At 36.7% G+C, this 15,189-nt stretch overlaps 1 protein-coding gene across 1 annotated transcript in view; it reads right to left on the bottom strand.

Moving 5' to 3' along the window:
* ABCA13 (ATP binding cassette subfamily A member 13) overlaps positions 1 to 15,189 on the bottom strand; it is a 175,708-nt gene that overhangs the window by 48,327 nt on the left and 112,192 nt on the right. Inside the window, exons 42-44 of the mRNA XM_058813952.1 lie at positions 11,169 to 11,277; positions 1,501 to 1,555; positions 699 to 876 (exon numbers count right to left, since the gene is read on the bottom strand). Coding sequence (XP_058669935.1) covers positions 699 to 876; positions 1,501 to 1,555; positions 11,169 to 11,277 — 342 coding nt within the window. The remainder of the gene's footprint in view (positions 1 to 698; positions 877 to 1,500; positions 1,556 to 11,168; positions 11,278 to 15,189) is intronic.

Raw genomic sequence — 15,189 nt, 5'->3', positions numbered from 1 at the left:
AGAACAGTCTAAATGAAAACAAGGTGTTCCAAAAATTTCTGTTCCTGACCAGGGTTCATAAAATCCAACCTAAATGTTGGAAAGGACCTTAAGAACATCAGGTCCAGCCATTAATCCAGCACTGCCAAATCCACCGCTAAATCATGTCCCTCAGCGCCTTATCTACATGGCTTTTAAATACCTCCAGGGATGGTGACTCCACCACTTCCTTGAGCTGCCTCTTCCAGTGTTTGACACAAATAAAAGGAACTAATCATAAGTATCTATCATATTATCCACAACAACACATAACACAATTATGCCTTAAAGTGGCTGACTACTGTATTCAGTTTTCTCCACTAATTTGTCTGGTTTGCCAGTGCATGGCAAAATTCAAAGCATAGAAATTCCTGCTATGAGCTGCTATGTGGAAGATTCTGTCTAGGCTGATTAGCCAATTTCCTTTTATTTGTAAAATAGTGCACATAGCTAAAGCTAGCAAATCATTTACAATTCAACGTTGGGAAGCAAGGAACACAATCCCTGTGCACATTAAAGTAGGAATGGTGGCTTAATGTTTGTTAGCATGTCAGAATGGAGCTGTCACTGCACAATTCAAATCTCATTCATTATCTTGTGATCATAACTCCTTTAACTCATTTATAGGAAACTAGGATAAAGTGCACAGCCGAGCACATGCTGCCTCACACAATACATACCATGTCACAGCAGAAGTTAGCAAGCCAGTAAGTTTTGTAACCCAGGCCTGTGATGTGTTGCAAGCGTTTTGTCCCAGATACTCTGTCCCTCACTATGGCAGTTCCAATGGATGCAGTGAGGATGGAGAATCCCAGCATGATGCACAGCGCTACCCCACACTGACGAACATTCTCCATTCTAGGGTAAAAAGCAAAATAGTGCAATGAAAACACAATGGGGGAAAACCCCTCAAATGCTAGCATTTTGCAGGCCAACCTCTCACCACAACACTAGACATTAGGACTTTAATCCTGATTGCAAACACCATAGAATCACAGAATGGGTTGGAAGGGACTTTAAAGATCATCTACATTCTAACACCCTGCAATGAGCAGGGACACAACGTCTCTTCACTATCAACATCTAATTAAAGAACAGGAACAAGATGTGTTAAGTTACGAAACTATAGGTGAGTTACAGAGCACAGCATGTGTCTGAGTTGTAAAGAGAAGCTTATGCAAATATTTCCCCTTTAAAGAAAACTATAATTTAAACCCTCAAAATCATTTGAAACAGTTACTCTGTTTAAAACTTATGACACAATCAGCATAAATTCAGTATTTTTCTTTACAAAATACTGCAACTATTTTTGGTATAAACAGTGGACTTTACAGACATTTAATAAAAAATTATTCACTCAGTAAAACTGAATTGTGTCTTTCAATTCACAGCATCTATTCCAGGAAACATATATTCTTATTTAATTGATAGTTTTGATTGTCTGCTGATTGCTGCTGTGAAACATTTTAAGAGTTTGCTCACATTTTGTCCTCATCCAACAAGGCTCCTCCATATGGTTGGCTGTAGAGCGTTATCCCTGTGAAAAGAAAAATAAATCATGAAATGTTAAATCTTATTAAGGACTTCAAGTTCTGGAGTATGCTGTTAACACTTGCTACATGTATGAATAAAAAGGCTAAATACTTAGTAACCAACAGAAAGAGGTCAAATACCAGTCTGCAAAACCATACCCATTGAATGAATTCCAGTGTCTGGAACCACTAAAAACTAATGAATAAACATAAGTAGTAGTGCTTCTCTGTGTTCTGAAGTTGGGAAATTGGTTCAGGCTTGTATATTGCTACAGAATCTACATCACAGAAGAGACCAAATACAAAACCTAAAGTAGAATTTGTTCATACACATAATCTTCTGAGTAAGGTAGATTGTTACTGCAATTTATACACTTGATTTAGATTTTAGATTAGATATTTCAGCAATTTTTAGATTACTGGTGTTTTGCTGAGAAAATCTGTTTAGCTAAATTCACAAAAGAAACAAAAGTCACACCTTTGATTGAAGTTGTAGAGCTCTACATTAAAAACCTGCCTAGTTTGGGAGACCTTGAAATGTCCTGAGCAGGTAATGAATTCTTAGGCTTATTTTGGTTCTTGGTGCAATCTAACAAAATTAACTTTGGAATTGGAAGGTAGTTTATGAACAAACACTGTGTCTTTTTGCTTCTTTTCAAGCAAAAAAAGTAAAATTGTGGAGGTTGAAGGTACAAAAATATGGTTGCTGCAAAAGTTGCTGTTCCACTGGACTTGATGCTGCTTGTGACTTATCTCTGCAGGTGTGCCTGACAGATGTGCCAGCTGTGCTGTTTTTGTGCTGGATTGAGTTAATTTTCTCCACAGTAGCTGGTATGGGGGTACATTTTAGGTTTGTGCTGGAAAAAACGTAGATAACACAGGGATGTTTGTGCTGCTATTGGTGAGCAGCACTTGGAGCCAAGATATTTTCTGCTCCTCCCCCATTCCACCAGTGAGGAGAGTGGGGGGTGCACAGGGGGCTGGGAGGGGTCACAGTGGGACAGCTGACCCTGACTGACCAAAGGGACATTCCAGACCATATGGCATCAGGCTCACCCTGTAACATGGGGGAAGAATGAGGAATGGGAGGGATGTTTGGAGGGATGGTGTTTGCCTTCCTAAATCAGTGTTAGGCATGATGAGGCCCTGCTCTGCTGGGAACAGCTGAACACCTTCCTGACCACAGGAAAGGGTGAATTCATTCCTTGCTTTGCTTGTGTGTGTATGTGGCTTTTTTCCTACTTATTAAACTGCCTTTATCTCAACCCATGAGTTTTATCACTTCTAATATTCTCTCTCACACACCACTGGGGGAGACTGAGGAAATGGCTGTGTGAGCGGGCCTTAAGTTAAACCACGACATCAGCATTATTTGATCAGTGTCTAAATAAATCTATGTCATTCCAAATTAAAACAAAGAAACAAACTTAATCCTAACAGCAATTATAATATTTCCAGTAACTTTGATAAAGATATAAATTATTGGTAGCCTTACATTGACTCTGAGGGGCACCACTTAATTGAATTTATTAAAGTCCAGTTGCATAAAGACAAAAAAAATATTCTTCATTCTAGTAACAGGTGAAATTTGACTAAGCATACATTTATTTTGCCCCTTTAATTTTTCATTTCTCATCTTCAAGCCAAAGTAATCTAAACATCACTAAGTCACTGCATGGTAAAAAGCTGAAAAACAGGATGATTAACTCACACATAATTTTTTTACAAAGTAAAGATTTTTCAAATAACAGCTAAATGCAGTACACTGAAGCCCAATGGTAGTTAGAAAAACAAAAGATTGAAGCCAATAACATTTTGATGTATCCCTAACAGATACCTTGCTATTTGTAGAAGTCTTTCATGTCATTTACCTTCAGGGACTGTTTAAAATTTTCCTTTGTTTTTCTTTTAAAGCATTAATTTTTTAAACAATTGCTGCTATTTGTTCTGAAGCAAAACAGGCATATCAAAGAAAAAATTTTTTTCCCACTGGAACCATGGAATTTCCATTTATGTAAAGTAGAAGTAGCATGACAGAAAAAAGTTTTGATTAGTTCCCAGGAAGTTTTTCTAGGCTTTTCTAATGCTTGAATAAAAGTGGGCATATTAGAAGAAATAATCATAAAATATGCAGAATTGGACAGGACCCACCAGGATCACCAGATCCAAGTCCTGACCCTACACAGGACACCCCAAGAGTCACACCATGTGCTTGAGATCATTGTCCAAACACTCCTTGAACTCCCTCAGGCTGGTGCTGTGACCACTTCCCTGGGGAGCCTGTTCAGTGCCCACCCACTCTCTTTTCCTTTAGGATATCCAACCTAAACCTTTCCTGGGTCAACTTCAGGGAATTCCTCAAGTCCTGTCACTGGTCACAAGAGTGAAGGGATCAGTACCTGCCTCTCCACTTCCCCCTGTGAGCATGCTGAAGACTGCAATGAGGTTTCCCTTCAATTTCCTCTTCTCCAGGCTGAACAAACCAAGTGACCTCATCTGGTTCTCATAACGCATCCCCTCCAAGCCCTTCACCATCCTTGTGGCCCTCCTTTGGGTGCTCTCTAACAGCTTAATGTCTTTTAGGTACTGTGGCACCCAAAACTGTATACAGCATTTAAGGTGAGGCCACTTCAGTGCAGAGCAGAGCAGGACAATTCCCTTCCTTGCCTGGCAGCAAGATCTCAGGGGGGAACTAACAAAACTTTCAGATTACTGCATTGGTGTTAAACAAAAGTCTACAGCAGCTGACTTGGGTTCCACATGCAGAACTGCACTGCTTTAACTTTCTTTTCTATTAACATACAGAATAAAGGGAAACCGTGAAAAAGAGGTAATTGCAGGGGAAAATAAAAACCCACGACATTAAACAGAATAATGCTCTTTGCAGTATTGTATCATACAATACCAATCAAAAGTCTGTTACACTGAATTAACTTCCTTCTATGGAATAGTCACAAAAACTAATCACACATCTTAAGAGCAGCAAACATTTTTGACAGTCAATTTCCATTCAAATCATGTAGATGAAGCAAAGGATTACATTTTCTTTTAATTTACACTCACAACTGAAATTAAATTTCACAATGTTGTGGATTACAAGTAAGAAAAGTATGACTGTGCTAAACTAAGTTCAGTTGTGTGCAGAATTCAAAATTCTACCATTGCATTAAATGTGTAAATACTTTCATTCAGTATTTTAAGTTTCTTCAATTAGTCTGGGGCATGAAAATCTCCGAATTTTATACCTTTTTAGTATAATGATTTCTTCATCCCATTGGCAAAAAAAAGATGATTTTTAGATAGAGCCAACAAACTGGCCTGTAATTCATGGAGGAAAAAAGTTCCCTTGAACTCAAGATATAAGTTATTATTTATCTTCCAATACCAGAACAAACCAACAGAGTTAATATATGGTATTTGCTAGTATACATATTTTTTATTTAAAAAACTCTTCCATGTACTTTTATAACCTCTATCTCTTCCTACATTTCTTCTAACCACCTAGATATTTTTTTACACATATCTGTCCCAATACAGCTGTTAAAATGATGCAAAATGTACTTATTTATACTTTCTTGCCTTTATATGCCTTCTTACTATGCAAAGCTGCTATAATGAGGCTCATTAAGTTGAAAACTATCTGCCATGTTTGAGGACTTAAAAACTATAAATGACAGATAAACTAAGAAGTTCTAAATTATAAAGCTACTATAAAACAGATGCTTCTGGTGTTTATGCAAGGATTTTTTTTAAGGACTGTACTTACAAGCCTTGTGTGAGCAGCCCTCAGGGCAAATTTTACCATATCAGTATTCACAAGGGAAAAGCAAGCCAGGCAATAACACCAAATATGATATTATTCAGCACTAACTCTGTCTGCTCCTTTTAATAAATTTCTCAGTATAAAAATCATTACTTCCACATCTGCGGATTGGCGTTGTATTCTCCTGACTTAATCACATCAAAAACTTTCTTCATCGTCCTAAAACATCCTTCATCTATGTCCTCAGCATGCAGTTGGTCACCTTCTTTTTACAGTGATCACTTAGGCTTTTTTATGGGCAGAGGTAAAAAATTGTAACAGACATACATTCCAACTTTTCCAATACCAAGCAAATGCAATTCAGGAATGGGAATATATTTTCTCAGCTTTTTTTCAGCTATGAAGCTTCTCTTTCTTTCTTTTCTCTGTTATTTGTCATCTATAGAGTTAACTACATTTTTGGTGTGTCTTTTTCTTTTTTCCTCATTTTTGTCTTTCATTAATTTAAACGGCCCAGTTGTCATCTCTTGTATTGCTCAATGAAAGACTGTTTTTTTTATACAACTGAGAACAAGGACATTTTTATCAGTCCCGCAAGTCACATTACTATGGAAAAAAGAGATGGGAAGTAGTCAGAATTTTACAGTTTAACTATAAATCTCAGGAGTAGCACAGCTGGGACCTAGGCAGGAGAGTGTATTTACTTTGAAAATGACACTAGGAGCCCCATGCTACATACTTAATAGTAGAGGAAGCAGTAAACTATTCATTGTACCCCCTTCAGCTTCTCTATGATTTCCCTTTTGTATTCTCCCTACCAGGTGGAACAAACCTCCTCCTTTCCTTACATTGCTCTTGATTAAACAAATCTTAGATTCTAATTTGTTAAAAACACATTCCTAACCTAGTGAAATAAATTCTCCATAAAATATTAGAATGATTGTAACGTTTTGTTCAATAAAATATTATACTTCTTCGTTCTGGATAGGAAAGCTCACAGGAAAAAGGAAAATGAGTTCACATTAGACAAGCTTCCTGTGAACATTCTGCATCCTGCCCTGTTGCCATTCAGGAGCTGCATAACTCAGGACACCTTCCCCTATGTAAACATCTTATTAAGAGTCTTCAATCTGTGCCTTCAACAGAAAGTGCTCTAGAACTTTTACCTCACATCTACACCCGCTGACCCTCTGTCAGTAAATAAAGGCACGCAAAATTTGGCATAACTTTAGATGTTTAGATGTTACAGATGTTTCCATACTGTACATGATAAAGAACAGAAGACACTGGTAGTCCAGTCCACCCCACTTGGATGCAACTTTCCATATAAATACACTTCAAAATCCGTGTTTTTTCAGTAAAAATTAGGAAAGTGATATGAAGCCAGCAATACTTTTTCAGTATCAGTTGGAGAAATCCAAATGAAAAAACCCCTAAAGGTCTTGGTCTTCAAGCTTGCACGCCATCACTGTAGATTAGTTAGGGCTGTCCTTAGGTATGTTTTCTGGTTCTGCCATGTATTTTGGGTGTGTCTCTTGGTCCTCTTTTGTAAACTGCCTGTTATGTCAAGCTGAATCTTGCGTGCATAGATCTGTTTAGATCTGTGCTACTGATTCTAAATACCATGATTGTGGCAGACTTGAATAGAAGGCCAATCTAGCTTTCTTTATTCAAGACATTTTATTTCAGATTAATTAAAATATTATGTATTAGAAAAAATTGAGGTAGTGCATGTATATATATATATATATATATATATGAGAATTACAATTTATATGGAGAATTTCACAGGCAGCACCATGATTAATGGTTTCTTTTAGTTTCCCTCACTAACTAGACATGGTTAAGAAGGTTACATCCAAAGGCCATTGCACAGTTTCCTTTGTAATAAGGTTTAAAGTTATAATTTGCAAAGCATTCAGGAAGCTAGGAAGCTTTACAGCCACTTTCCACCAAAATTCAGTTGAAAATTACTCCCTTGATCCCTTCTGCTCTTTTGAAAAATTGAATCTGAAATAAATGAGGATGCTACATGAAAGCTACAATGAATCCTAGTATGAAAGCTTTTTTAAAAAATCAATGACTTCGGTATGAATCCTAAGATGGGGAAGCTGCATTGCAAAAAGCCCTTCTATACTGAGACATTTTGTTCTTTGAACAATGATGTAAGAACATTTTTGACTGCTCTACAGGCAAAATTATAGATGACAACCACTCCTTTTTTCTTTATATAGCCTTACCCTAAGAGTGAGGTTATAGTCCTTCTCCTATACTCCAGCATAATAACCACATTCTGACTCAATATTATACAACTAGGTGTGAAAAATAACATTTTTACTTGATCAAAATTTCTTTCTTAAGCTTAAGCAAAAAATATTGCCTTTTAGTTTTTTTATTCTTCTTACTTCATTATTACATTTTTATTTGCTCACAATTACATTACTTAGTTGCAACAATGCAGCATTTCAGAAAAAAGATCAGAAAACATAATTTATATAAGCTTGAATAACAGTCAGAGGTGAAGAGTTTGGACAAAAATCCAGCACACCTTACTTTCATTGTTGAAGAGTATTACTAATTTTTTTAAAAACTATTTATTAACATATTCATTTTTATCATCTGTCACTGAACTTATAACCCTCTAGAAAACAGAATGCATTTGATTTCTTCCACAGTTGAGATAGATTTTTTTCCCACAGTGGGATCAAAGACTTACATGATGATAAAGGCAGGGGTGAATATCCACATGATAGAGAAAATGACATATTTTTATACAAGAAGTATTACTGAACTGCTGTTCCAAAAGAGACATCTGATCCATCTACTACACTAAACTGACATAAACTGATTGGGCCAATTTCAGTTTCTCCATCTAGTTATGGGCCCTCCAGCTGGGCAACACATTTTCTTCAACAGACACATCACTATTTACGTGAAAATTACAGGAAACAAACATTGTAACTTTCCAAGCATCCTCACAGAGAAATTTACTGATAATCCCAAATTGTTAAGAGACAGGGCTGAGGAGAAATCTCTATACTTGCAGAGAAAGTACTTGAAGATCAGATTACACAATAGCAAAAAGGACTGATATTTTTAATCACGAAATAGATAGAATTTCCTGCTGCTGCATGCTGAAGACTCAGTAACTTGGACTGAGAGAACAAAAAGTAATAATTTTTTTCAAAGATTTTTGAACGTGTATAAATCCCTAGAGATTTAAACCAGCGTAACTCAGCATATGTTCTCTATGCTCTTAGGTAAAATTTTTTCCTTCAAACTTTCACACCAAATCATAAGTCGATATTCTCTGTATCCTCATGACTGCAGAAAACACATTAGATAAAAGCAATTAGCCTCCTGCTCAGCTCCTTTTTATCAAAACCTTTCACAAGCTTGGACTAGCGCCACTGATCTCCATTGAAAGTTACTGGATCTGTCCTTGTGGGCAAAGCAGGTAGAACTCAGCATGTGGCCTGTAATGGCTCTTCCCTCCTCCAAAGATCTTGGGAGAGCTCCTACCGGGGTCATTTTCAAGAAATACACATAGGATATCAATGCAAAGTGAAAGGGCTAAGAAAGTTTCTTAGCTTTTGTATGAGCACTTAAGTGGTTGATCTTGTTGACTTCGCTCAATATTGTTTCAATATCATAGTTGCTGCTGCTGTTTACATCCACGGCAATGCTCTACTCTATTGTAGTAAGCTTCTTTCTGTAAAGCAATATTATTTTTTTTGTGAAGGAAGAAAGGACTTTGTCCTTAGAGTCCCTTTTAAAGCACTAAATTATTTTTATATCACTTAAAAGTAATGTAGAAGCGTTCTGTTGACAGGAAAAAAGTTGTTCTGTGAAATAGCATGTCATTAATGCGAGGCAGAACAACAAAGCCATGTCTCTGCAACATCTTAACAAGCTTCCTCACAGCAATTTCCAACAATATTCTAGAACTGACCTTGCCAATAAACAGAGTTTGGAAGAAGGAAAAAGAAAATCAAAAAGAATAGATTTCAGTCTTGGAGCACAGTATGTGGTTTTCCGACTGCTGACTTACAGGACTGCATATAACAATTTGAATAACAAAAGCATATTAATAGTTCTTCTCTGTTAGAGCAGTATCCTTAAATAAGAGAAAGTTAAACATAAAAGTGAACTGAGTTCAGGTGGTCCATGCAGCACTGGAAAACTGGTTTTTAGAAATAAAATATACATATATATTGGTCTCCAAAAGCGTATACATGTGTGTACACACACAAACATGAGTACACAAACAAACACATATACACAGACATCTAGGTAGGTAACTTGACCTATCTTCCCAAGATTTCTGTCACACCTCCCTCCGCATTATACCTCCAGAGCATGACCAGTCCATCTTCATTGCACTTCTCCAATAGATGAAGAAATAAATAAATTGTTTTCTAGTTCTTAAGCTCTGCTTCTGCAGGCAGCTAACATATTCTGCCACAAGATTATACAATGAGCCCATACTTGTACAGATGTCAGTAACAGACTTGCATTTCTAGAGCGCAGTTGTGCTGGCTGTGTTTCTGTGCCATGCAATAGCAAAAATTAAATCATTCCCACAATCTTTGGGATGGCTATAATTTTCTCTGAGTTCAAGCAAGACAGCAAACCCTGATCCTCCATGATTGATATAAAAGTAAGGGTACACAACATTTAAGTTCCAGAATGAGATATCTAATGGTATAGAAAAAAAAGCTAGCATCAGTAAGACTCAGGAAGTGCAGGGAAAGTTGATTAAAAATTGATTTCTATTAAAAATTTGTTAAAATATCTGATTTCATTCCATTCAAAGTTTCTGTGTAAACATGTTACCTTTGATCCATTCTCATTTTAGAAAATCCATTCATTTTTAGAAAAATGAAACCCCAGCCATCATGAAAGCAAGCCATTACTCTTTTTTCTTTGACACGCCAGAAAGTTTTCTTAACGAATCTCTGGTTTTAGATTTTCAGGATTCCTTCCCCATTTTCATTGTTTTTGTCTTCTTTCTTCATTATAAAAACACTTAAAATAATTTTCCACTACAGAAAACCACCCTAATTTAACAAGAACTCTTAAAATTTGGTCAAAAGCTCTTTTTAAGTTTCCCTAAACCAAATTCCTATTTAACAGAATTTTTAAGAATGAAAGGAACTAGAATGAATAGACGTTAACACATATTTGTGAAGTTAATCAAGCCCAGATTTCAAACTAGATTTCCACACCCACATCATCAATGTTAACAGCTGAGTCTTTGGCAGCAGTCATTTTTTCAGATGTCAGTTCATAAAATTTTTACTTTAACAATTTTTTTATAAAGTTCAGGATATCTGAATCAGAGAATTCACATGCCAGATATATTAATTGCTCTTTTGTTTTGTACAATAATGATATACAGTATCCTTGAGTAACAGAATAATGTGAAACATCACATTGTTCTGTGAATTTACAGGCTAATCTGGATTTACTCTAGATATTTATTTAAGGAGATATAGCAAAGTGCCAAAGAAATTATAAATCCATAGTCTGTTGTGCCTTAGCCATGCTATTTAAGTAAGCCCTAGCTGCAGTTTCAGAGGGACTAACATCCTAAACCAATTTACACTTGCTTATTTCACAGGAATGTCTTTGTAAGGAACTCACATGACATGCTGAGCTTTAAATTAAAATTTTACCTTACTGTGTACTATATTTTCCACAAAAACTTTCTTTATAAAATGTTCATTTTACAGTCCTCCAGAGAAATTGAACTCTGAAATCCTACTGTTAATAAAAAAAATTTCATACTTATTATAGTTTATTTAAAACCTACTTTCCAACACATACGAATATATACAAAGGAAAACTATTACCATACTGTCTCCAATCCACATTAGAAGGTAAATTCAGCCACAGAATGAAGTTATTGAGCTCATTTAAGTAGGATGGCAGTGAATGGAAACCTTTTTGGTTATACCACACCTGGAAGAAAGAATGGATAATGTCAATCAAAAATTAGTTCAATCTGCATGCTGATCTGAAAGTTCACATACCTTTAAGAATTGCTTGAAGGATATCTAACTCTTTTGTTATGACATTTATTTATAGAAGAAAGTCAACCAGGCAGAACAGAATTGCTTGATTTGCATATGTCTTTCAACAGCATGCAGCAGTTTTCTATTGTTGGAGCTGTACACATATGTTTATTACTAAATTGAGATTCTCTGATTTAATGGAACACTATGCCTCTCTTCCTTTACACACATGTGGTTGAACAACGAGAGGGATAAAAATGTGAAAATAACACCTGCCAGTTTGATTAAAAATGCAAAAAGACAAGTAAAAGTATTGCTTAAATTGGAAGAATCACTGAAATTCCAAAGAGACTTTTCTAAATAATACCTACATATGACACACAGCATAAAGTATCTAGGAACAGAATATTCTAGAAAGAGGGAGAAAGAAAGAATCAAGGAAGAACTGTTTACAAGGTATGAAGCTGTTCCATAGACAGAGCTGTTCACTTTGCCTTATGATTCAGAATTCAGCATCAGTGGCTTGTTAAACATGGAGGAAATTGATGCAGACAAACCTTAAGGCAGACAAAACAAGCCAGTCTCTCTGAGGAACAGGGAAACAATTCTGTTGTAACATATACTTTATCTTCAGATCATTCAGATTCACTCTGACTTGATAAAGTACTCTTAATCCACACTTCTACTTGCTAAAACTATTGCTGAGAGCTTGTTATGTCCCAAACCCAAATATACTGAGGTTTGAGTTTCCTCTGCAGTTAGAAACTGATTCTTATCAGCCATTACTGTTAATCATAGTGCCTTAGAATCTATATTATCCATAATGAAAACTTAGTCAAATTATTATGGATGTGTATTTTCAATCTCAGTGACATTTAAAACCATCTGACTACTATCATAGCATCCTTTCTTCTCCCCTTTTTTTAAACAGTTGAAAAACTCCTAACCTTTCTGTCTTCGATATCAACTGTTTGTACTCTGTATTTTGTACATCATAGGTAGGGCAATTCTCATTGTCTCTCTGGACTCTGAATAATAATGCAAAGTGAACAGGGTTTAATATGCATCCTTTTTGTCTTAAAACTCCTCTTCTAAGGCTTCAGTTTTCTTAATTTCATCATTTCTAGACTTGCCATCTATACAGTTACATCTTAGGAACTTCCCTAAAGATTCTCTTATCATTCTTCGATGCTTTTATCATTTACTTGCAGATGATTCTGCCTTTTTTTTTTCTTTTTTCTTATACTATCCAACTACAATCCTTTCTTGGACCCTAGCTCCCAACTCTGACTGTTTTTTCTGACACAGTCTCCTCTATGTCTCCCAGGGTAGGCTGCCTTATCTTCAGTTCTGTTTCCCTCTCTTAATAATTTTCTTCTGATTAATTTTCCTGACTACCTGCTTGTTTGAATCTCCATATTTTTGTGAGGTGAGGTTTACAGTACTCTGAGTCTGTTTTATTTCCACCCATCTATCCTAGATCATAATTCCGAGAACCACTCTGAGGTACACTGTCATTTCTTCTCTCACCATTTAATCTTCTTTGCCACAAGCTCTGTTAGCCATTTTGTAAAAAATTAACAGCTTTGATCTGCCATTCTGCTTGCCTGCCTTATCTTTCACATTTTCTACTCTTCTTTATGTGGCATTCCCAGTTGCTTGAAATCTCAACAGTATCATCAAATCATCAAGGATGGAAGAGTCCTTCAACATAACCAAGTCCAACCACTAACCCAGCACTGCCACTGTAACTCCTAGAACACTAAACACCACCCAACATCAGATCCAAACACTTCCAGGGATGACTCCACCAACTCCCTGGGAAAACTATTCCAATTCCTGACCCCCATAACAGTGATTTTGATATCTAATCTCAATCTCACCTGTTTCAGCTCAAGACAATTTTCTTTCATTCTCTCTGCAGGTGCAGCAGAAGAGACCAGCCACTACTTCACTACACCATTCCTTTAGGGTGTTGTAGAGAGGAATGAGGTGCCCCCTGAGCTTCTTGTTCTCAAGACTAAACAAACCCATTTCTCATAAGACATTCTCTCTACACCCTTCACAAGCCTTTTTACCCTTCTTTGGATATGCTTCAGCACCTCAAGTGAGATGCCCAGAACTGAACACATTACTTGAGGTACCACTTCACCAATGCTGAATATAAGGTGAAAATCACTGCCCTGGTCCTGCTGGCTACCCTTGATACAGGCCAAGATGTCACTACCTGGGCACACATTGGCTCATATTCAGCTGGTGGTCAACCAGGACCCTCAGGCCCCTTTTCTGCCAAAAAGCTCTTAAGCCACGTCTCCACCAGCTGTAGTGCTGCATGGGGCTGCTGGGACACAAGTGCTGGACACAGCATTTCACCCTATGGAACCTTGTGCAGTTGTCCTCTGCTCAATGACCGAGTCTGTGCAAGTCTCTCTGAAAAGCTTTCCTACCTTCAAGCAGATCAACACCTCCATACAGTTTAGTGTCATCTGCATATTTACTGAGGATGCACTCATCCCCACATCCAGATCATCAACAAAGATGTGAAGTAGGACCAACCCCAAAACGGAGCCCTGGGGAACACAGCTAGTGACCAGCCACCAAGAAGATGTAGCACCACAACTCCCTTGCCCAGCCATACAGTCAGATTTTTAGCCATAAGAGTCAGCCATCCAAGCTACAAGAAGCCTGTTTCACAAGGAGCATGATGTAGGAGACAGTGTCAAATGTTTTACTGAGGTCTGGATAGACAACACCCACAGCCTTTCCCTCACCTGGTAGGCAGGCCACTTCATAGAAGGGCAGGTTAACCACGCAGGACCTGCCTTTCATAAATCCACACAGGCTGGGCCTCATTCCCTGGATATCTTCCATGTGCCGTGTAATGTAATGGCACATGGTACTCAAATGCCTCAAACCCCTATGTCCCCATATTTAAAGAAAAGAAAAAAGAACAAAACCTAATGTCTTCTTCTCTTTGCAAAGTCATGAAGTTCCTTTGCTCTTCTCTAGTTCAGTTCCCACAAATTATTCCACAAACTAAATCTCCCATTCATTAATCAACAAGAGCGGTCTTTAACAAAAGGTAGCAAAAGAAAACCTAAGATTCATGAGGAAAACTGAAAATCTTTGCAATGCAGGACCTCCTGTGCAAGTAGCAATCAGGACAAAAGGACAGAAACAAGTGATCAAGGGTAACCTGTCTTTTTCGCAGCCCCATACACCCATCTCCAATTCTATCATTTTTTGAAAGGTAAAAGGTGAAAGGTTTTCATAGAATAGAAAGTTTTACATACATACATACATACATAATGAAACTCCACTGCAATTGTGTCTGTTGTATTGGAAAAAAAAAAAGGCAATAAAAAAAAGAAAAATTCTGACAACACATCCTCATTTAATTTAGGCAAGGGAAAAGCCACAAATGTTCAGAGAGCACCTTTGAAATAAATTAATGCAACCAGTATTGAAATGAATACCACAATAGAGCATTCTGTGTAAGAATATATTTCAATATCCAACATGTTAATTGGAATTATCCTCCAAGCTGCATTATCTAACTGAATCAAACCATGAGGAAATAACCAAATGGATATTTAATTTATTATAAACAGGAAAAAAAGACATTTAAAGTTGTTCATTTCACCAGAAGTTATATTTAAGGTCTTTTTTCTAATGACTTGTTTCTTATTCAAAATTATTAGCAAAGGTAAAATATAAAAAAAAGAAAATGTACTAGCTCTAGCTGAAACATCTTTCATATTTCTTTTGTGCCACACAGGTAATTATTTACAGAGGACAGAAAATAGCTGAGGAATAGAAAACCATAAACAAAATATAATTAATTTTTACTTTATGCATA

Source organism: Ammospiza caudacuta, chromosome 1, assembly GCF_027887145.1.
Source record: "Ammospiza caudacuta isolate bAmmCau1 chromosome 1, bAmmCau1.pri, whole genome shotgun sequence".
Lineage (NCBI taxonomy): Eukaryota > Metazoa > Chordata > Aves > Passeriformes > Passerellidae > Ammospiza > Ammospiza caudacuta.
The sequence above is the reverse complement of the archived record's forward strand: the minus strand, read 5'-3'. Positions and strand labels throughout refer to the sequence as shown.